At 53.4% G+C, this 23747-nt stretch overlaps 1 protein-coding gene across 8 annotated transcripts in view; it reads right to left on the bottom strand.

Annotated features, from left to right (window-relative positions):
• CLEC16A (C-type lectin domain containing 16A) overlaps positions 1 to 23747 on the bottom strand; it is a 206445-nt gene that overhangs the window by 7326 nt on the left and 175372 nt on the right. For 6 of the 8 annotated variants that reach the window (XM_057748398.1, XM_057748399.1, XM_057748400.1 and 3 more), the window contains one exon: positions 3485 to 3646. The exons of 1 other annotated variant lie outside the window; for it this stretch is intronic. In XM_057748398.1, the coding sequence (XP_057604381.1) occupies positions 3485 to 3646 (162 nt within the window). Of the gene's footprint in view, positions 1 to 3484; positions 3647 to 13058; positions 13169 to 23747 lie in introns of those variants that run through there. One more of the 8 variants, XM_057748405.1, reaches the window with a different exon arrangement.

Raw genomic sequence — 23747 nt, 5'->3', positions numbered from 1 at the left:
GGACATGTGGCCACCTGGGGTCCGCTTTGTTGCCGATTTGGGGACCCCCGGGCTTCCCCCTCAGGAGCTGCACAGCCCAGCTTTCGCCGGCTGGGGCCGCACAGCGACCCGGGCCTCTGTGAACAGGCTGAGGCTCTTCCCTGGGCTCCAGAGCAGCCGTGCGCTTCGGGAGGAGAGACAGGTGCACTTCACAGGCGGCCCCCCACCGGGATCGGAACCCCAGGCCCAGGTCTCAGGGACGCCCCCTGGAGGTACTTGGGACAGAGTCAGGAAGGGCAGCGACGCTCCCCTGGGTTCTCTCGGGAGGCGGAGCAGGGCTCGGGGGTTGCCAAGGCTGGGCTCCCATCTGGGCTCCCCTGCTTCCAGCTGCAGCGTTGTGGCCAAGCTGCGTGACCTCTCTGAGCCCCGGTGTTTTCAACTGCACAGTGGGAGGCGGAGGGTGGCAGGATTCACTGAGGGGTGTCTATAAAAGTGCCTGTGAGCACCACGCCTGACACGTGGGTTTGGGGAGCAGCGCCTGCTGGGACACCCCGTGGCGGAAGCACACTCAGGGGGCTGGCGGGGGGGGGCCAAGGCCACACCAACGGCTGACAGTGCGAGGGGCGGCCCTGGCGTCTATGACATGCTCGTGCAATTCCAGGTTTCAACCCCACAGAGCAGAGACACGGGAAACTGGGCCTGTCTCATGCCCTGGTAGATGGCGTCTCTCGGGTGCTTTCCTGACCAAACCCTGATGTGCAAAGTGTGGCCTCATGAGCAAAGAAGCCCCTGGAGTTTGCTAATTCTGGCTGCAAAGAGCCTGGTGGCTGCTCTCCACCCTAAGAACTTCCTGGACTCTGGGAGGCTCTGGAAACACAGAGTCGGAAATGCTTCTGATTTAGCACTGTGTCTTCCAAAACCACTTTGAGAACAAGTGGCCCCATGGCTGGGCTGCAGCTGTTTGCTATACAGGCTGGGTGGGCTGCAGGGAGAGGTCCTGGCCCATTCTGCCACCCAGCTGGCCCTCCAAGGATGCTGCCTCTGGCAGATGGTGGCCAGACCCCGCGGTGGAAAGTCTGGTGACTTCCAAATCAGAAGCCTGAACACAGGGCCACCACCCTGGGCTGACGTCAATCCAGGAAACTGGCAGAAGGTCACCCGTTCCAACAAAACCTGCTCCCCTTCTTCCCTCCAGCATGGCATGGTAGGATACCAGGCAGATGCTGGAACCATCTGGGTAGACCTGCCCCTACAGGGAACACGGCAACCCCATGTGCTATTCTCTGGATGGACCTGAGAGGCAAGTTTGGCATCGAGAGGAAGTGACTGGCGGTCCTCCTGAGATCTGGCTCCCTGGCCTTGGGGGCACCAATGATCACTCCTTCCCAGGATCAACAGCTGGCCCCTCAGGTGGGAGTGAAGCACAAGCTGCCCCACAGGCCGGCCCTGCATCAGGAGGCGAGTGATTTCAGTGTCTGCAGAGATTCGGACAGGCCGGCTGGGCCCCGGGCTTTTACTGTCAGGCGGAGTAAAAAATGGGGCCTCGCACGCTTGCCTCTGCAGCCCTGCCAGGGACACACCGATCGGGAGCAGACCCCGGGCGCCTGACCATCACTCACCTACCTGACAGCCAGGCTAACAGCCCCTGCATTGCTGAGCCGAGAAGACGTGTCGTCGGCACTGAGCAGGGGATGGTGGGGGCAGTGACAGAGGGGCTGAGGGAGGCCAAGAACAAAGAAACTAGCGCAGGGTGCGGGGCGGGCGAGGTGCGGGCCCCAGCGGTCACGCTCAGGTGGACGGCTGCAACCCAGGCCTGATTTTCACCATGTGGGTCTCTGCTGGCTTCACTTTTAGGCAAAGAAGTGTACGGCTCATGGGTTCACTTAGCTGTAGGCTGTGCCTTCTTTGAACATAGCGGCACTAGGAAGAGAGCTTTCACCCAAAATGCAATTTTAAGTACGTGTGTGTTTGGGTGCACACAACAGAGTCACAGAACCGTGCACGTGCAGGCAGGACGCAGGTACACACACGAACACGCAAACACACACCCCTGCACTCCGGCCCTCAGGGCCAGCATGAGACCAGGCTTCAGTGGGAAGCGGAGGGCTGATCTTGGCTTCTGAGAAAGCTCCACCTGAACGTCCCAGCTGTGAGCTGGGGAGCGGCAGCAGCAACTGCTTGGATTCGCAGCCAACCTTAAGTTGGGCTCAGAAAGAGCTCAGAAAGGGCCATCCTCCCCCCTGGGCTGGGGCAGGAAGAAAAGCAGGTGCCGCGTGGATAGGGGTATGGGGGAGATGGCTGGAGGGTGACCTTGCTGCTGGGCCCTCACGAATGTCAGAGATGGAGGTAATGAATGCTTGTGGAAGGAGGGAGGGGTTACAGGCAGTCGAGGCGCCCTGAGTCACAGGCGTGGAAACCAGGTGGCGTTAGCCCTTTGTTGAGAAAAGCAGAAGCTGAAAACTCTGAAGAGAGGTGCGGGCACCCAAGGGGACCTGTGCCTCGGGGCCGAGTGGACAGTGGCCGGGGCCCTGCATTTCCAGGCACCGTGGTGGCTGCTACCCCAGCACACCGCTTTTGTCAAGAGCCACTGATCCATCACGTAGCAAAAAGTCTGCACAGGTGTCCCCGCAATATGATGGGTGAGGGCTCTGGATGGGGCCCTGCAGGAACGAACGGCAAAGGACACTGAGGGTCCCCAAGTGGGGATGCAGACCAGAGTGGGGGGCCTCTCAAATCATAGCTAGCCGGGGCCCTCCGGACCTCGCCAGGGTGGGAAGCATCACACCCTCTCAAGGCCCTGCTCCTCTGGCTGCATTCTGGGGCCCTGTTGCTCAGGAAACAAACCTGGCATCTTTACTCGTGGGATCTTAGGCACGGCGGCGAGGTGCTCACGTGTGAGAGGCTCACGTGTGAGAGGCTCACGGCAGCTCAGAGCACAGGGGGAGCATGCACACGTCTCACTCCAGGCTCCCTGCTCACAGGGTCTCTCTGTGCCACATCTGTACTTGTGTCAGTTACAGGAGGGCAAGATGTGACTCGAGCCCCTCCCGACAGATTCTCAAAAGGGCAGCAAGATGCACCCCCTGGTCACAGACGACTGGACTACACCAAACATTTAAAGAGGAAACTGGTATGTTATGGAAGGAAAAAAAAATCAGCCGAGACATGATTCTTTTGCCAGAGTTCAAACCATCACGTCTGGGAGACCTCTCCTTGTGACACCTGAGACTCTGGAGATGATAATGGGGTGAATTTAGGCTCGGCCGCCTGCCGCCCACCCCTCCAGCTCTGCAGCCAGGGACGGCCTTCCCCTGGACCATCCTGCGCAGGGAGTGGTTCCTCCCCTGTGGGGAGCCAAGCCGCCCACCTGCCGCCAATGGCACGTTGTAGTGGACGTGGAGGCTGGGGTGGCAGTGTCCCCAGACACGGTGGCAGGAGCAGTGGGGGGGAGGGGTCGCACGGTGCCCTCAAGTCCCCCCACCGCGCCACGTCCCGCGGGCAATACCTGCGGGGCTCTGGGCCACCGAGGGGGTGGACGATGCGCTGGCGCCTCCTGAGTGGCAGTGGCTGGTGCTCCCGCTGCCGCTGGGGCTCCCGCTGGCCGACGGGGACGGCGAGGACAGGGAGGACGAGCTGTGCTGGTTTATGCACTGGGCCACGGCGAAGCCTGCAAGACAAGGCGGGGATATGACCCGGTGGGAGGGACAGCCGGCCTGGTGGGAGGGGTGCCACCTCCCTGGGAACAAGCCTCCACCTCGAAGGTGGGCCTGGGGGTCTCCACGTGAGGGTGGTGTTAACCCACCCAAAGCCAGCTCTTTCAGGGTCTGGGTCTGCTCCTCACTGTCAGCTGAGCTCACTGGGCCCGGGACTGACCTGGACACACTTCGAAGCTGTTTCAAGGGAAGGGGTGCAGCCAGCCATAGAGCCGGGCAGGGGTGGGGGCTGAGCCGTAAATCAGTGCCTGATGCGGGCTCAGCGCCACGCCGGCTGCGCCCTTGAAGGGGACACGCAGCCTTGGGGCTCAGCAGCGTCCTGGTGAAATTCACTGAGGGGCTCGGGACATCCTCACGGCCAAACCTCGGGGCCTTTTCTCACGCACCCGAGTTCTGCCAGAGGCTCTGATGCCGCACTGGGCGGGAGGGGAGACCCTGAAGATGCCCCCTGTCAGAGCGTCTGCTCTGTCCTGGCTGGTCTGGCGGGTTTGGTGTGGGAGGAATGAAAGCTCTGGTGAAAAGCTAGCAATCAGAGTTTCACTTGGCCCTTAGAGCGACTCTGGGTTTGGAGATGGGGACCACACGTTTCTGAGGCCTGCGGCCTTCCCAGCCCTGGGGGAGTGGAGGAGCCCCATGTTTTGGAGACATGCAGACCCGGGCAAACCCTGCTTCACTAGCAGAAGCACCGGGACATAGGCCCAGTGTCGTTTCCCAGCTGCTGGGGGCCCCTGTGTTGTCGGCGTCGCCCCATCCCGCTGCAGCGGGGGTGCACGGGGAGAATGCCCATCCGGCCTGCTCGGCGTCTGGCATGCAGTAGGCGCGGATGGGAGGAGGCCCTTCTGACTGAGCAGCCCCGGGGCCCCTCCTCCAGGGCGCATGTGCTTTCCCAGACCATGACTCCTGCCCTCGGTACAGCCTGGTTTTCTAAAGGGCCGTGGCTTCTGATTTTATCCACGAAACACGGGAAAGCCCCCATGGAACAAAATCCTCGTGGCGTCTCGCAGGAGCCTGCACAGGCCGTGCTGGTTCCTGCTTCAGCCCCCAGAGCTCCGTGCTCTGTGCCCCACCCTGCTTCTGCACCCAGGCAGTGGGGGGATAGGTGCAAGTTCTCTTCCCAGCTGAGAGCGGAAACTCCCGACCCTCCTGGGCGGTCACGTGAAGCCTCCCCACCCGAGCACACTCATCCCGGCCCCAAACCTCACGCTCAGCCCCTGCGCCCCCTGAGGCTCACGCGGCCCGGCACCCGCTGACATGCCTTCTAGCAGGTTCCCCAGGCCTGAGTGCGCCTTTCTCAGAACTCAGGAAGGCAGCAGGGTGTCGAGCAGGGCTTGGAGAACTGTGACCCTCTGTTTGGTAGATAAAGTCTTACTGGAACACAGCCATGCCCTTTGCTTACATTCTGCCTGTGGCTGCGTTCAAGCTGCCCTGGCAGCGCTGAATAGTTGCAAGAGAGGCTGCACGGCCCACGAAGCGTGAACTATTTCACTCCGTGGCCCTCGACGGAAACAGCATGCACAGCCTGCGAGAGGATGGGGGCGCCGGCTCCGGCACCAGGAAAGCCTGGGTTTCATCCTGAGCTGCTCACTCGCCAGCCGCGGGGCCCTGGGCAAGTCTCCCCCTTTCTCTGAGCCTCCTTCCCTCCACCCGCTGGTGGGCAGGTCTGGAGGGGGCACACAAGGGGACCTGATGCTCCGTCCCCACCTCAGGACTTAGGGGAAACCCACACCCGGCCACCGTGGAGAAGCTCTTTTGTACTAATGTTTGTATAAGCTTATTTGTGTCTAAGGATCAAAAGCTTGGTCTATTTATACCCCCAGCCAGTGCCCCCTCCTGCCCCCCGGGATTTCAGGCGATGTGATGGCATGCGGATGCGAGGCCTGGAGGAAGCACAGTGGGTAAGTTCCCCACCTCCACCGACTGTGGAGAACAGCAGGATTAACATGCTGGAGTTCTTAGGAAGAGGCATTACGTGATACACTGTGTGTGTGGTGGTGGGGGCCTCATGAACTATGGCAAACATGGAGGCAAATCCAAACACCAGTCAGGAAGATTCCCAGGGGGCAGGCAGCCACAGTCCCGCAGAACCAGCTTAATAGCTACTTACTTCTTAATCACTTCAGGTGGTAAGCCCCCAAGTTTACAGGCTGTTTACTTGCCTCGAAAATGAATCACTTCTTAACAAATCAAAATGTCAGGAAAGCTTTCCCTGAGCTGCTTATTTATCAGAACCATGAACAGAGGGGCCGGAGGGTGTGGTGACAGAGTTGAGACTAAGCTGACCCTGTTACACTCCCAACAACGCCCCAGCCCGAATGGAGGAATGATGTGGCGGTCACCAACGTGGTCACCCACCCCTTCTCTTAAGACACACATCTTCTCTCTCACACTCCTTAAAGCCCTGGTTTATTACTGCGAGATGTGGGGTGGAGTGCACAGGGGAGCAGATGAGATGCTGAGACCGCAGTCAGGATACTAAAGTTCCTTCATTTGGAGAATGGATTGGGGTCAATCCGCAGATTGACAAAAAATATGGTGCACCTTCTGAAGGTGCTAAGAGTTAAATAAAAAAAAAAAAAAAAAATCACCAACCTCTGATACCACCTGTTTGCGGGTCTAGCTGAGCAGAGGCAACTGCATGCATCTTTCCCTTGTCTGCTGCTACTAAAAATCCACCTCCCTTCTTTCCATGGCACGGGGACCCAGAAAGGCTCAGTATGTTTTTTGTTTGTTTCTTAGCTCGGTGCCCGGACTCCCCTTGCAATTTCATGGGGCTCCTCCCCAAATCGAGGTGGCCACACTTTGAGAGCCGATTTGACATGTCAAGGGTCGGGAGGCCTCTCCGGAGCTCTTGGGACAAGGGCGTGGCTGGAGCGCCTGGCCTCCTGCTCTTGCTTCATCCCAGAAAGGCAGCTCTCGATGAACTAGCTTTGGCGGGGGTGCCAAGGGGCTTTCTGGGCACGAGTCGAACACACACGGGCTGCCAAGTACTTGCAAACACACAGATGCGCCAGAGATCATGGGACAAAGGCACAGGCAAACGGCCCTCCCTGAGAGCTCCTCCCGCAGATAAAATTCTTGGCCCTCCTCGAGTACGTCTCAAGAACAGCCTGAGACTTGGTTGCACAGCAGAAACTGGCACAACAGTGTAAAGCAATTATACTCCAATAAAGATCTGGGGGGCGGGGGTGGGGTGGGGAGGAGAACAGCCTGCAAGATGTGTGTTAAAGGCCACATATACCAGCTGGCTGATTCCACATCTAGAAACTGATGCTGCGGAAGGCACTGTGGGTGGATCCACGGATGTTCAAAGCATTGGTGTGTATGACAGGGGACTGGAGGCCCCCAAAACACCCACCAATTAGGGAAAAGCCAAATGAAGTCTCCTACACCCAGATGACAAAATCCTCAGCTGCTGTTAAACATGCTGGTATAAAAGAAGATGAAGGATGCAGGGAAATGCTTAAGACATAGTAAATAAAAAAAGGTTAGAAAAAGCACATCCTATGTGCTCCCACTGTTGTAAAAAAAATAAAAGATTAAAAAAAAAAAAAAATCCAGGCTCTGCCTCCCTCCTTGTATGGGGAGCAGAGCAAAGAGACTTGGAGGGATTGAAGTGGAAGTCATGGGAGAACCACGAGGTTTATTATCGTGAGTCTGAATTTAATCTTTTTGTGCTTGTCTGAATTTCCCAAGACTCCTACTATGAACAGTAGTTTAAACCAGAAAAGGAATGGAGGGTGAAGGAAGGCACACAGGCTGTCTGGGAGCTGGGCAGGCTGAAGCTGCTGGGCCCCTTACTCAGCCCTGGGACCTGTTGTGGCCTCCACAGCTCTCTCTCCTGGACTCACTGAGAACCTCCCCAAAGCTGGGACCAGGGCCACGCTCCACAGCAGGCGGGCCAACGGTGAAACACATCCCCCGCTTTCCAGGAGCCCCGGCCTCCACGGGGTCAGGCTGGGGTCTTCCTGCTGCCCTCTGACACCGTTCTGACAGTTAATCTGGGAAGATGAACTTATGAGAAACTCGCTGGCATTTGTCAAGCACAAAAATACCACAAAAAGGTCAGCCTTCTATTTTAGGTCCACTGACAGAGGGAGCACAGGGCTGGAAGTCAGAACCCCAAGTCTGAATTCAAGCTCTGCCTAAACAGCCTTGTGACCTTGGATAAGCCCCCTTCTCCTTGGGTCTTCATGTCTTTATGAGAAATACAATACAGTGAGCGAGCCTCTATTGGCTTAAATGGTCAGTAGTTTTCTTTTTACTTATAAACCTGAATTTGATTTGAACCCCATGACCTTTTTGGAAGGTCGGCAAAGGAGAAGGCACTGAAAAGTGCACCCTGAATATATGCTGTGCACACCGTTGTCTTTGGGTGGAACACCCACTGAGCTTTCCCGGTGAGAACCAGGTTGCCATGGGAGGCAGGGTCCAGTGCTGGCCAACCGCAGCCCTGAGGCTTGCAGCTGTGTTTGGCTTTGCTCACATCATGCTTGTGATGGTTTGCATGTTTTAAGCACCTCCATTCACACATTGGGAGACTCTACTTACAAGTCTGGATTTCTGGCTTCTTTAAACAACAGAAAGATCTGGCATCACTGGGCCCCGTTCCCACGTGGCAGCAACTGGAGGGAGGGAGTGAGCTGGTCCCTTCCCCTTCCCCAGCTGATACGCCTGGTGCTCGCAGGCACGTCAGTTATTAATTTCTGCTCTTTATCCTTGGGTTCTTGGTCAAACCCACAGGACTCAGGGACGTCCCAACCCCCGGCAATCTGTCGTCAGCCCCCTCCTCAAACCCTACCCCTCACCCCCCACCAGCAGCAGCGGGCGGAGGGCCTGTGGAGATGGAGCTGCCGGCCTCGAGCAGCCCAGGCAGGTCGCAGGCTGCGTGGCAAGAGCCACTTGCTCTCAGCCTTAGCTGGGCTGTTCCCTCGGTCTGGAATTCCCTTTGGCCTCTTTTCTGTCTTCACAAATCCCTTCCCTATCTTTTAAGGCTCACACAGCTCAGGGTCAGCTTGCGCAAGAGTTTCTGCAGCCAGTGGGGTTAAACTGTTCTTTCCCCTGTGCTCCCATAGCCTGCCCTGTCCAGCCTTGGGGCCCCGTCAGTCCACCTAAGGCATATGCCCAAGTAGGGCATAAGAAACTTGACTGCAAAGATGCTTTGCTATTCTGTGCAACAACTGTCATTATTTTAACAGCTAGCACCTGGAATCCTCCGGGGATCAGAGGGTGTTGGACAGTGTTTCTGATATTGTGAGCTGTCCCCCAATACCCATTCTCCCCTTCACCTGCAATTACAGAATCTAGAAGCTAGGCATGGCCCTGTGACTAAGCTGTGGCCAATGAGACAGAAGTGAAAGTGATGCATTTGATTTCTAGGAAGACTTCTTAAAAGGAAAGAGGTATGCTTTCCTCCATACTGCTTCCCGAAACATGGGCGTGATGGCTACTGCTCCAGTAGCTATCACAGCCCATGAGGAAGAATCACAGCAGAGCACTGAGCAGGAAGGATCTTGGGTCCCTGATGCCTTTGTGGAGATTCTGAATACCTTCATCCAGGCCTCCTCTCCCTGAGAGGGAAATAAACTCTTGGGGGTTTTTGTCTACTATGTAGTTGAACCTAATCTTAACTGACAGTTGCGGAAAAAGCTTTGTTATTGCAGGAATGTGAGCTGACAAGGGACTGGCTGGCCCCCAGAGCTTCTGGTGTAGGGGAAATCTAGGAGTGGCAGAGTGAGGAAAAAGAGGGGAAGGGGCAACTGAGATAGGCGAGGTGACCTCCCCCAGGACCCCCCATATCCTCAGAAAACTCCTTCAACTCTTTCCTCATATGGTGCAAGTAGACTCTTTTTATTAGACACAGTGAAGGAACTGAGTTTCCATCTGGGTTCATACCAGGCCACACAGAGATTACGCATGAGGGCCAAGACCTAGAAACAGCCAGGACCACGAGAGAAAAAAGGGTGGGAAGGCTTGCACGTGTGCGGGCTGAGAACTGGGGGGTTTGAGCCAAAGGATCCCTAAATCTCCAACGAGCAGGGAGGCCCCAGCTGACCTCTGTGGTCCGCCCAGAGCTTCTGCTGTTTTGCACACTATAACTTCCTCACAGATGTTGGTTATGTGACTGAAGTGCAACTATTTCAGGTTAAAAACTGGAAAATGTGAGGGACTTCCCTGGTGGTCGAGTGGGTAAGACTCTGTGCTCCCAATACAGGGGTCCTGGGTTCGATCCTTGGTCAGGGAACTAGATCCTCCACGCATGCTGCAACTAAGAGTTCACATGCTGCAACTAAGAAGTCTGCATGCTGCATCTAAAGATCTTGTGTGCCACAGCTAAGAGCCAGTGCAGCCTAAGTAAATAAATAAATAATACAAAAAATTCTTAGAAAAACAAAACAAAACTGGAAAATGGGAAAACTACCTAAGCAGGTGGGGGACTCCACAGGGACCTTTCAGAGAGCTGAAGAGAAAGGAACCCCACTGGCTTAGACTTCATCTCAGGGGCTGTGACCACCAAAAGGCACCAACCTCACCCCAAAGCCTCACCCCTAAGACGCTCCTACAGGTCACCTGTTTCCAGGAAGGATGTGAGGTGGCTGATACTTTAAAACCCAAACCCAAATGCCATGGGTATTAAATAATGAAAACACTAAATACTGAAAGCTGTGAAAACACAAACTAAACAGTAAGAGTCCAACAATAAAGGTGGGTGGAAAGTGAAAAGTTACACCAGAAAGACTTCCAGTGAGGGGCAGCTGAGGCCACCACTGTCCCAAGTGACCTAGTTCTTGTGACATCTCAGCTCTTGTGCAAGATTCCTGTCCCATTACACCCTCCTGGGCAAGGTGCCTGAAGGCAGCTTCTCAAAAGATGCAGCTACCTGGTTGGAGATGGGGTCTCGTTCTGAAAAGAGAACAGCACATCACAGCACTCTGCAAACCTTTCTTTCTCGACAGTGAAATTCTAGTTTATACACAAGATGAAAACAGAACTGCCCTGGCTGCGTGGTGCCTGATCAAGGGTGGGCTTCCCATCCCCTGGCTTTTCCAGAAACTCTGCAGAGCCTGCCTTTGAAAATCACAGGCATGTCAGGCAGGAACCTCAAAGCCTCGAGCCCACAAACTCGAGCCCACAAACTCGAGCACCAAAGGCCAGACAGGTAATACTGGTGAAAGAGGAGAGGCCAGGGGTGAAATGCAGACAGTACCTCCCAACTTGCCATCTGTTTTCCCTTGTTGGATTGCGACATGGGCACTGAGAAACCGTTCTCTTCTATCAGGAAAATAAACGTGGCACGTAGGACATTTAGCCTGTGTCAGGCAGATGACAGGGACTGGTGGAGACTGGAGAAAACTGGAAACTGCAGCTCCACAGCTTCTCCTGACTGCTGCTGCCTAAGAACATGGCCACGGCTTTCTGTTCTTCAAGAGAAGCTGGATATCTGGATTTTGGTGTAAAACCTTCTGCTCTGACAACTCACTTTACATTCCTTTTCAAAAAAAGAAGCAGGAAGCCCCAGGCAAGTCAAACCAAGTATGTCTCCTGTCTGCATGGACCTCTGCTCCAGGCTGAGACCAGGGGCATCACGGCCGAGGCCACCCTACCCAGCTGCTGATGGGTGCGCCTTCTGAGTCTGAAGGACATGACCCCAAGCTATTTAAGGCTCACATGGATGAGCTTCAAAGAAGTCCAGTTTTCAAGAGAGCTCTTTTAGGGACTTCCTAGGTGGTGCACTGGTTAAGGATCCACCTGTCAATGCAGGGGACACAGGTTCGAGCCCTGCTTCAGGAAGATCCCACATGCCGCGGAGCAACTAAGCCTCTGCACCACAACTACTGAGCCTGCGCTCTAGAGCCTGCGAGCCACAACTATTGAGCCAGTGTGCCACAACTACTGAAGGCCTGCATGCCTAGAGCCCGTGCTCTGCAACAAGAGAAGCCACCGCAATGAGGAGCCTGTGCACCACGATGAAGAGAAGCTCCCGCTCGCCACGACTAGAGAAAGCCCACGCGCAGCAACAATGACCCAACACAGCCAATAAATAAATTAATTAAAAAAAAAAAAAAAGGAGAAACCTCTTTTAGGAAAAAGATGTAAGATTTGGAGGGGATAGCAGTCTGCCCTGACAAAAACCAAGCCATGCACCCTGACAGTCTCGGTTGGAACGAGGGCCGCGGGGTGGGGGTGCCCCACGTTGGCCTTTCATTAGCAACTTCATCCTGTGCTGCAGCTCAGGTTGTGAGGATGCAGTGCTCGTATTTTTCTCACCACTCCTCGATGCTGGGAAACAGTGAAAAATCAATTGGCCCCGTGACCTCACGCACAGAGCTGAAGACAGCAAGTGCAGCCGGGGCTTACTTCTCCGCTCGGTGGCTCCTTCCTCGGCTCTGCCCTTTCACCTCCCAGCGCAGCCTGCCGGGCCCTGGGGCCAGAGAGGAGGCGCTGGGCTGAGACTGAGTGTGGGACTCAGCCTGCGGGTGGCTCTGGACAGACTGCAGTCCACACACGGCGTCTACAGGCGACACAGAGCTTTCTCGTCCACGCTGCTGACTCCAGAGGCTGGCTCTGAAGCCCATCCCCCGCCTCACACCCGGCAAGATGAGAGCGATGCCCAGTGGTGGGGGCTGAAAGTCACTGAGTAGGGGTTGCATCAGAAAAGCCCAAGTACCCGCAACTGTTCAAAGAACTCTGCGGCGGGGGCAGCGGGAGAGGCGGCATGGCAGCGAGGAAGCAGGGTTCGGAGTCAAGCCCAACAGTGGCGCGCCCACCGGGCGAGGCGAGGCCAGGTACTCACCCAGGACTCCCCTGAGGAATTCACACAAAAAGAAAGCAATCCACCGACACGGGTCAGGGGTCAGAATGGCAGTGACCCTGCAGGCTGGCAGGACCCTGGGGACCCCGCCCCTGCAGTCCCCTCACTTCCTGCTAGGACCCCGAGGCTTCAGTGAAGGTAGAAGACTCAGGTCAGAGGGAGGCACAGGGACCCTCCTCCATCTCCCCGGAGTGAGTCACGATTTACCGTTTCAGGGTTGTGGGCACAAGACTTTGGGCTTTAGGGGCAACGTACGGCCTCCCCACATTGGTGACCCTAAGCGATTTCTGATCTACTTGTGGGCACTTCCTGTCCGGTCTGGGGGCTGATCTGGGAAGAGGGCATTTCAACCGCCTCCCCACATTGGTGACCCTAAGCGATTTCTGATCTACTTGTGGGCACTTCCTGTCCGGTCTGGGGGCTGATCTGGGAAGAGGGCATTTCTACCGCCTCCCTCAGCCGAGCCTGAGCAACCTCACCACAGGCGGCCCCCTTGATCACTGACTGGCTGCACCTCCAAAAGCTTAAAGACTTTTATTTCTGGTTGCTTTTTAGGGGATAACATGTCCAACGTATAAAAATAGCTGGGAACTTGCAGAATCTTTTAGCCTATAGCTCTTTATCCATGGATAAATCCTCTTGGATTTTAAGGACTATACTTGAAAACCTGCAGGAAAGAAAAAATGGTCTTTCAGTATCTTGTTTTATGTGTGCCATCTCTGTCCCAACTCTGCCCCTCAAAGTGTTTTTGCTCTCGGGTGAAGCCTGCCTGGGAGGGCTGCCACCCATGGGCGAGATCGGAGGTTTCAGTTGCTAGGATCCAATGTCTACGTGGCCCTCTGACTGCCGGGGGCATCAGGTGTGTGAAAGTCAGCATCTCATGTGCGAGTGTCCCTGTGCTGCCTCGGACACGAGCCCCTCTCCAGGCCGAGGGGGGCTGGCCGGCGGGTGGGGGCCACGGCTGGGCTAGATCTCCGAGGATCTCTTAGAGTAGCATAAGCTGAAGGTTGCCAGGACTCGGGCTTTATTCCCAAGGCCCAGGCCCCTGCCTCGCCCAGCCCCTGCCCTCCGCCGATGGCATTACCGTCTGCACAACAGTAAGCAGAGAGCTCCACAACAGTCTCTCAGCCGAGGCATTAGAAAGCCCGTCAGTGGCCATCTCGGCTGCCTCTTTACTGAGGCAGGAAACAGGGCTGAAAGAGCAGTGAGAGGCAGGCGGGTTAGATAGCGATCAGGGGGCGCTTCTAGACGCAGGGAGAGGGTCACTGACCCCGGGGCTCCTCTGGACCCAGGAGGAGGCCTGAACCTGGGGCTACCAGCCAGGGCTGGGACTGGTCAGCTACAGCCCTGCTGGCAAAGGACAACCCCCTGAAGTTCTCCCAGGCCCAAGGACCACTGATTCTTTCCAGCAAGTCTCTCATCCCATCAGCCCTGCTCTGTGCTCTCGGGCCAGAAGAGGGGGAGGCCACAGGGCACGTGTCCCACGCTGACATGTGCACCCTGCTTCGTGTGTTTTACAAGGTGGCTGTGTGCAAGGGGGCCAGGGGACTAGTTTTGACCTTCTGCATGTGCAGTCCACACATACTTAACACACTTCCAAAGCACTCCACACACCCGTGGTTCCGGTTCTGTGCACGTGTCTGCAGGAGCAGGGCTCTGCAGAGTGGGCAGGCTTGCTCCTGCAGCAGGACCACGTCACGCTATCCGAGCGTGTGCCTTAACAGATTGGGGTCAGGCCAGAGGGACAGACGATGACGCGCGATGACACATCATCTGCAGTGAGACCTGGAGATGCTATCTCGAGCTACGTGGGGCAGATAGGATCAGGTGGGGTGTGAGGAGCCACATGGACAGCGAGATGTGTATCAGCCCAGAACAAGCTTCACAAGCCACGGCTGAGGTTGCCGAGTGGACGGGGCTGTCACCTTCTGTCCTGGAAGAGCTGTGGGACACAGGCCACCAGGCGGTGGACACACAGCTCTGTCATCTACGTGGGAGGAGCCTTGAGAGCAGACACTTGGCTCTGGAACTGTACCTCTCACTCTGGGCGCAGGGTATGGGTGTGAAGAGAGTGCTGGGGGTCTGGCCACCCCACGTGGGCATGCGACCGCAAGGGAGCCACTTACCCCGCAAGGCTGTGGCTCTTACGTGTCAAGTGGGGTGACAGCAGCTCACCTCGCAGGGCCCCTGAGGACTGAACAAGTCACTATAGTCTCAGTGTTCAGTCAGCACCAGCTGTCCTGACTACCTGGCATTTATGGTACCTGGAATTTGGACTCAGTGGGGCAAGAACTGGGGATTTTCATTTTTATGAGGGTCTTTACGCCTGGGGTAAGTGACAGAGAGAGCAACACAACCCCCAGCAGAATCCTTCCTCATGTTAGCAGTTAGGACTGAAGGTTTTAGGAGTTAATAGGGACAGGGCTTTTCTAAAGTAATTTTAAATATCTAAGTTTAAGGGATTTATATGAAAACAGTCTATGAGAAAATGGGGTACTTATTACTTTCACCTAGATTCTTAAAATCTCATCTGTTATGTTTGGGTTCAAGACACACATGTCTGTGTTCTGTGTGTTAGTCTTTCTTCGCTGGAGAGTTGAGTGCACTGTGGAACCGGTGCCCTTATTCAACCAACATGACCAATAAAAGCAGAAATTTCATATGGTTCAACCTAATACGAATTCGTCCCTCTTAAAGACCTCACTGGAGTGATTCCCAGAGGCAGGAGAAGGGGGAATAGTCAGCTGTGTATTCAAACAAGTGGTTCTCCCTTCTCAATTTCCATTACAGCCGTGTGTGTGTGCATGTGTGTGTGAGCGCGCATGCACATGCGTTCACACGTGTGCGGCCCTTTCTCCAGATCAGATTCATCTTTTCATTTAGAAAAGGCAACGGCTTCAACAAAATGTTTGGGAATGATATTGGCACTTAAGGTGAGGTGTGTCTTCTTGATGGAAAACACCTGAAAAGGGGGCCTACGAGGGCTTGGAGGGGCTTCTCAGCTGGGCTCTGGTTTTCCCTTTGTGCTTTCTTTCCCTTTTTGCTTCCTTGCAAATGCTAAGCTAATGCGTTCGATGTTACAATCACCCCGGCTGCTCTGCATTTGTAGTTTTGACTTATTTTTTTTTTAGTATTATTAATATTTCATCATAAAAGTATTGATTTCCTTTAACTAAGAGACTTTAAAGTTTGCTGCATCCTTAAGCATGATTTTATTATGTCTTGGGGCCAAATGTTTTTTGCCTCCCCTCAAAGGAATGCTCTTCCTTTCATATAATGTGTGTCAAGAAGAAAAAAGGAATTGATTCACATCAGAATTCTGCATCACAGGCAACTTTTAAGGAACCTATCCAGTAGGGGGTACTTGGACAGACATTTCCTAAACATGAGCACAGCATCTCACTGTTAAGCCAGAAGAACTGAAGCACACAATTTACATTAAAATACAAGATACCTCCAAGAGAAGGTAATACGGGAAAATTCAGACAACTCTACAGACATGACTCCAAAGCTCAAAAACTCCTCTCGAGTGGCCAGAGAGTCATAAAAACCTGTTTCCATGTTGTCACCTCTCTTCCTGCCCTTCAGAAAGCCAGCAGAAAACAAGCAGAAACACTGCCGGTTTGGGGCTGCCTAGAAAAGGCTCTGTTTCCTTCTCCCTCTGAGTCGTCAGCATCAGATGCCAGCGTCAGATGCCAGCTTCCTGGACAGTTTTACAGACCCGTCCAGGAGGCGGGTGTAGGGCAGCGACTGGGGAACCGAACGAGGCGCTCTGCAGTGTTTAAATATTGAGCATCCTTTCTCCTTCCTCCGCATTTATTATTAACTTGGACCCACATCACCGTGCACACGGACTTCACTTCTTCCCAAGAATCCGAGACACAGGGGACAATGAGTGGGGGTGGGGCTGAGATTTGGGTTTCTTTCTTCCGTACCCTCGCTGGAAATCCTTTACGGTCAGCCCCACGTTTTTAAAGCCATGAATTCCTGGAAACGTCTCAGCCTTTCAATGACCCCTGGCGCCCAAATGCAGATGATTAGTGCCTCAAATATTGACAGACTGGACTCTCTTCCCCTTCCAAACAAGGGAGCAGTGTCAGAGTGAGGCTGTGTGAAAGACGCTGCTGCCACTGGGCGAGCGAGGCTGTGGAAACATCATTCAGACAGGCGTGCTGTTGTTCGGGAGGAACTGTGGTTCCCGCAGCTTGGCCCAGGTAGAAACGACGCCTGTGATGCCATGTGACTGTCAGACATCCCCAGTTTCTTAAAAAAACAAAACCTGGACTTCCCTGGTGGTCCAGTGGTAAAGAATCCGCCTGCCAACCTAGGGCACACGGGTTCGATCCCTGGGCCAGGAGGATCCCACATGTCACGGAACAACTAAGCCCGTGCACCACAACTACTGAGCCCATCTGCCACAACTCCTGAAGCCCGCATGCCTAGAGCCCGTGTTCCGCCACAAGAGAAGTCACCGCAGTGAGAAGCCCGTGCACCAAAACAAAAGAGCAGCCGCTCCTCGCAACTAGAGAAAGCCCGTGCACAGCAACGAAGACCCAACACAGCCATAAATACATAAATAAATAAATAAATAAATTTATTAAAACAAAACAAAACAAACCCCCCAAAGCCTGTCTACAGCCACCAGAAGTCCTTTGCTCAGTGACTGGGACAACCGGGACGGGGGCTGGCGGCGGCCCTGCTCTGACACACAAGGCACAGCGGGTGTCAGCAACGGGGCCAGAGGTCAAGCAAACTCGGAGCCTGGGCCTGGCGTCGCTCCTTGGGAGGGTGAACCCTTGGATTGGAAGCAGACACCTCAAATCTTTCCGGAAAGCAAAGCAGCACGTTGCCTTGGGAACGAGTGAGGGGGGTGGGGGGCACCACCTGCTGTGCCCCTGCAGAAACCGCCACCCTCCCGTCTGAGGAAGAGCCTCTGGGTCTGTCCGTAGGAATAAGCCTTTTTCCTGCGCTTTTATCTGTTCAGGTGAAATTGTCCCAAATGACCGGCCTGCAGCCTCCACTTTCTTTTAAAAGACGGCGCTACGTCTGAGATCGATGTTTTCCCCTGAAACGCCGGCTACATTTATCCTTCCGCGCTTTCCGCTCGCGGCACTCAGCGGGCCCTCGTCTCGCCGAGGGAAGCGTCTGCCTTCGGACGCCCCTTCCTCGCGGGCTGTACTCAAGCACCCGGCCGCGTCCAGCTGTTCATCCCGCACAGCCCCCTCCCCGACCCCCACGACTCCCTCCAAGATTTCTCTGCCGCCTGGTTCCCTCAAGTCCCCGTGAATTCAGCTCCGACTTCCCGAGGTCCTCACCCAGCTCCGGCTCTCAAAATCTACCCCGGAGAGCCTTCAGCTTGGCAGGCTTCGAACGGCCATGAGCACCCTCCCCCCGGCCAGCCCCTGCCCCCCAAAGAGGCTGAGTGCCCGTCATCTGATGGCCATGTTCAAGGGAGCGAGGTGATGTAGACCGCCAAGGGCCTTACGGATTGAACTGACCAGAGAGCTCGCTTCTCTCTCCTGGTCTCACTTGGCAAGCTGCCCTGTGAGTGAAATTTCACCGATTGATTTCACGTCTGGAGAGGAGAGCCCAGTATTTCTGAAGTCTTTATTCTTATATGCAGTTGTGAGAGAACATGCCCTACACAGGCATTTGGAGCTATGGTTTCTGTTTTGCTCTTAACCTGTGGACTCTCTTTTTTGCAGGAATAAGAAATAAAATATAAGTGAGTCTTGCTAGAGAGGCTGCAGGGGCCCATGCTGGGAGCACGTGCACATGTGTGGTGGAGAGGATTTTGCCTTGAAGTGCTGAGCAGGCTGGCATCTCTGGAGAGCCCGGGGGATGAACGTACGGGGTCCAGCTGCAGCCAGGTGGGCAGCCCCTGCTCTGCTTTCTGGAAAGCAACCTGGCAAGGGGCTATCAAGAGCCTTAAATATGGGCATTTTCATTGATCCTAAGGAATGGTTTCTAAAGGAATCACTGGAAACCCGGATAAAGATTTCTGTGTAAGGATGCTCATCACAGAGTCACTCACGATGCAACAGAAACAACCTAAGTAGCTGCTATAAAGGGCCTGGCCAAGTAAATATCAGCTAAACTCCAGGCTGTTCAGGTTGATTATGTCTCTTCCATGTTCTTCCGTTGATGTCCTAACCCCCCTACGACCACAGGATGTGACCTTCTTTGGAAAGAAGGTCATTCCCCAGATGTAACTAGTTGAGATTAGAGTGGGCCCTTATCCAGTGTGAGTGGCGTCCTGACAAAAGGGGGACATGTGGACAGAGAGGCACGTGCACCGAGAACGCCACGTGAGGATGAAGGCAGAGATCAGGGTGATGTGTGTACCAGCCGAGGAACAGGAAGATCACTAGCAAACCACCAGCAGCCAGGAGAGAGGCCTGATTCCTCCTCAACGCCTTCAGAAGGAACCAACCCCGCTGACACCTTGATCTCAGGCTTCCACCCTTCAGAACTGTGAGACGATACATTTCTGTTGTTTTAAGCCACCCAGTTTGTGGTACTGTGTTACAGCAGCTGTAAGAAAGAAATACTCAGACCCAGACTATCATGCAGCCATTAAAAATGAAGTAACAGGGGCTTCCCTGGTGGCGCAGTGGTTAAGAATCTACCTGCCAATGCAGGGGACATGGCTTCGAGCCCTGGTCCGGGAAGATCCCACATACCACAGAGCAACTAAGGCCGTGTGCCACAACTACTGAGACCACGGCTGCAACTACCGAAGCCCATGCTCTGCAACAAGAGAAGCCACTGCGATGAGAAGCCTGCAAGCTGCAACTAGAGAAAGCCCGTGCAGCAATGAAGATGCAACACAGCAAAACAAACAAACAAACAAACAAAAAAACCAAAGGTATCAGGAAGAGGTATTTGACAGCACAGGGAAATGTTTCTGGCATGATAGCAATGTTGTTAAAAACAAAATCCCTACACAGCAAGGAGTTACTCTGTACAACACAGGGAATTACATTCAAGATCTCATAATAACCTATAATGGAAAAGAATCTGAAGCTGTATGCCTGAAACTAACACAATGTTATAAATTAACTATAGTTCAATTTAAAAAAAGGAACCCTCTGTTGTATAAATAGTGGATGTGTGGGGATAGGGAGAAGGAAAAAACGAACCCCACCCCACCCCCACCCCACCATGACCCAGCAGTTCTGATCTTGGGCTGCAAGTGCATCCAAGGATGCCCACTGCAGCACTGTCTGGGGTGGCAAAAACCAGGACACAACCTAAATGCTCAGCTGGAAAAACACACGGATCCACGCTATGGAATAGCACACAGCCCTGAAAAGGAATGTGTGAATCTACATGCATTGACACAGAAAGATTTTTGATTCACACTGGTGTCTGAAAAGCAAGCTGCAGGAGGGTATGCAGAACAATGATTCTGGTTAGGTTAAAAGAAAAAGAAAAAAGGAAAAAAAAAAAAGCAGCCCAAATCAATAAGACAACCATAGATCCATAACCCCTTATCCTAAACCCTTGAGGCTGGATGTGTTCTGCACTTTAGGCTCTTTAAGGGTTAAAAGGCCACGTGGCGCATCCCCTCAGCTGGGTCTCAGGCAGCTATAAACCAAACCTATTAAATTTCTGCAGGAGAAAAACCAAGTCTATTCACAATAAATGGTATCTGCAAGTCTTATAAATGGCCTATAAATAGTTTAGGGTAGGTTTTGTCACCAAGTGAGTTATGAAAACTCTTCTGGTGCTCAGCGCAGTGTGGATGTCAGAACTGCAGAAGAGGGCTGAGGCCCTGCTGCTGCCCACTGGGTGCACACGGCTGTGGGTGCACACACGGATGCAACTGCACAGAGAAGGGTATGGAAGGAGAGGAGCCAAGCCGTGGACGCCCAGGGAGTGGGAGGAATGGGGAGGAGGCGTCAGAGGGGACTTAGGTCCCATGTGTAACATTTTAATTTTTTTTTAAAATAAAGAGTCAACTTGTATTTCTTGGGTAACTAAAAATTAGGGGAAAAAGAGAAAGAGAAAAAAAAAACAGAGAAAACACAGATGAGAAATAAACTGAAATATTAGTGATGCTTTTTCCTGGGGTGGAGGGACCGTGGCGATTCCTTCTTCTTGTAGCTTTATAGTTTCCACTGATAACTTCCTACATCCATGCGTTACCGCCACAAATGCATACAAGGGGCCTACAGTGTCAGCGGACACATGACTGGACACATCCGTTCCTGTCATCGCCAGCTCATCCCCAGGGCCCTGGCGACCTTGCGGGGCTGAGTCCCGCTCTCCTGGACTCGCTGCCACCACCACCCCCCGCTCGCTCCTGCTCTGCGCGGCCGCTGCACCTCCATCGCTATGAAATATGGCCCCTTCCCGGGGGTGCTGCTCACACACTCGCCACTTTGATTCATCATCTCTTACTCGCTCTGTCCTTTATTTTTCTGCCCTCTTTGGCCTTTGATTGCTTTTCGGGAGTTTATCATATTGAACTTTTATCCCTTTCCAGGAAACCCTATTCTTTTTTTTCTTCCCTTTCACAATTAATAAATAATCGTGAGAGCACTTCTTTGTACAGAAGCACATCCTGCCTCCTAAACAGAACTGCTGGAGTGTCTCTTTTGGGGTCCCTCCGGGCCTGTGAAGGGCACATCACCTGTCACTAGAAGGAGAGCATTTTGGTCCACCACTGCCGTGCTTGGGGGGAGGGTGCCAACGGTGTTTTTAGTATCTGAGCTGCTCTCCATCCTGCAAGACTGCTGTGCCTTCACAGCTATCCTCAGAGAGGGGACGGGAGAATGGAGCACTGGCTTGGGGTCTAAGTGCCAGGGAAAGAGAGGTACGGCATCTGAGTTTGAGTGTGGGCTTTGGAAACAGACATGTTCAAGTCCCAGTCCTGGGATGCTGACTGCCTGCGTAGCCTTGAGCCTTGGATACTCTGGGTACAACATGGAGGAAAATAATCCCTACCTCGTGCACTGGTGCAAGAATTAAATGAGAATACAGACAACCATGCTTAGCAAAGGGGCTGATATATAGTAACTGCTCAATTAAAGAGAGCTGGCATTGTTAAGTTATAGTACCGGGCACGGCTCTGAGCATTTCTCTCCAGACCCCCCTCACCAGTTCCGATCATGCAAAAAGAGGAGCACAACTAGCTCTAAGCATCTCCAAGAAATAACGTGGGACATTTTGGGATCATATTTTAAAAGTCACTGCAGCAAGCTGGACAGAGTGGCTGACATGTCGTCTACCAGCACCAGGAAGTGACCTGCAGAGCCACCAGCGGGTAGCCTTCACCTGTTTTCTGTCTCAGATTCACAACGCAAACCAATGCTCACTACTTCAGAGGTTTTCAACAAACGCTCACAGAAGTGATTCCACTACCTACTTTCTTTCCCAGAAGTCATGATTCTGAGGTCAGACCACAATCAACAGAGATTTCTGGAAAGGTATGAAATGCAAACTTATCTCATAATTTACAGGAAAGAAAAGGGAACAGGAGGCTTTTTTACCAGCAAGAATAGAGTCGTTTCTTCAAAGTCAAAAAGAAATGGAAAAAAGGCAAATTTTAGGGAAGAGGAAGGGTGCCAGGTGAGTCTGGATTGCATCAAGGTTTCCAAATTATTCCAGAATGTGTTGTGGGTTCCAATTTCTTTTTTCACATTTGGATTGCTTTAAGGAAAATGTTGCATAAATCAGACTTTTATAATCAAATGGGACACAAATGAGATAATCTGGTCATTAGAAAGAAATGACAGCTTTGTGACAGTCCTACTGGTTTAGAACTGGTTTTAAAAATACAACGTCTTTATTGAAGTATAACTCACACACTGTGTAGTCTACCCATTTAAAGGTATAATCCAATGATTTTTAGTCTATTCACAGAGTTGTGCAACCAACACTACAATAAATTTTAGAACATTTTCATCCGCTGTGTAACTAGTTGTGAATTAACTTGAGGGTTACAAATATATGTATCTCTGATTATGCTGAATGAGTGCATCACGTGGCCTTTTCAAGAACCTCCCACTCAAGACTGCCATTTGTTCTGCGAGTGGCATAAAACATTTCATTCTTCAATCAGGCCCAAGCCCAATAACTATCCCTTCCAGTAGAATTCATCAGAAAAATTTCCTGGGTGCAATTTCTCCTTCTTCTTTGTTAATGAGGGGAGAAGACCTGGGCTGCTGCTGGGGGCCTGGAACTGAACACCTTCCTGGGAAGCAGGACTGAGGTCTCGGGCCCTACTTCTCTGGCTAAGGCGGAAACTGATGACAAAGGGGAACTGTGTGTCCAGCCAAACTGGCAGCAGGTGTCACGTGGACAGTCTTGTTTTCATTCTTTGAGGATCTGAGCAGCCTGTGGGCCCAGGCATCAACGGCTCTCCTGTCTGTGTCGGCTCTTGTCTTGGGTGGATTCCTGCCTTCAGGAATCCTGTCCAGGTCAGATCCCTTTGTTGCACACTGTCCCAACTCTTGGCTGGTCCCTTCAGGGCCCCGATCACAGTCAGCAGTTCTAGACTATCTATGGCACCCACAGGGCCTGGGAGCTCCAAAGGGACGGACCTGTTCTGCTCACCCCTGAACCCACAGTGAACAATGTCTAGCATGCAAAGTGCTGCTGAAGACTTGTTGGCTCCATCCATCCAACCATCCATCCATCCATCCATCCATCCATCCATCCATCCATCCATCCATCCAATGCTTTCTAGGCATCACCTATATGCCTCCCAGTACAGCTCCAGGAGCTGGGCATTTAGCAGTGAACAAAACACAGGGTCTGCTGTCTTGGAGCTTACAGTTCAATAATGGGATGGGATGGGATTGGGGGTGGGTGGGTGGGCGGGCAGACAATGAACAAACAGAAACTGTTGGGAGGGAATGAGAAGAGAGTTAAGCAGGGCAGGGGGCATCTGGAGGGCTGGGAGTGGGGCATAGGATGATCAGGGAAGACCCCTCTGAATAGTGAGGTCTGAGCAATGAGACAGAGGACAGAGCCAGGCAGGTACCAGGCATGAGAGTGTTCTAAGCAGAGGCCAACCCAGTGCAGGCGCTGCAAGAGCAGGGGCACCTGGCACAGTGGAGGCTCAGCTGAGGCCCCTGTGGCTACCCTGGAGTGGCCAGGGGACAGTGGGAAGAGGCAAGGTCAGTTTTAGGAGGAGCAGAGGGATCAGACTGTGTGGGACCTCAGGGGTCACTGTGAGGAATTTGGCTTTCACCCTGAGTAAGCTGGGAGACAGTAAAATGGGATTTAAGCAGAGG

The sequence above is a fragment of the Hippopotamus amphibius genome, chromosome 9 (assembly GCF_030028045.1).
Source record: "Hippopotamus amphibius kiboko isolate mHipAmp2 chromosome 9, mHipAmp2.hap2, whole genome shotgun sequence".
In the NCBI taxonomy this organism is placed as follows: Eukaryota; Metazoa; Chordata; class Mammalia; order Artiodactyla; family Hippopotamidae; genus Hippopotamus; species Hippopotamus amphibius.
Note: the sequence above shows the minus strand (reverse complement) of the source record. Positions and strands in the feature narration are given on the sequence as shown.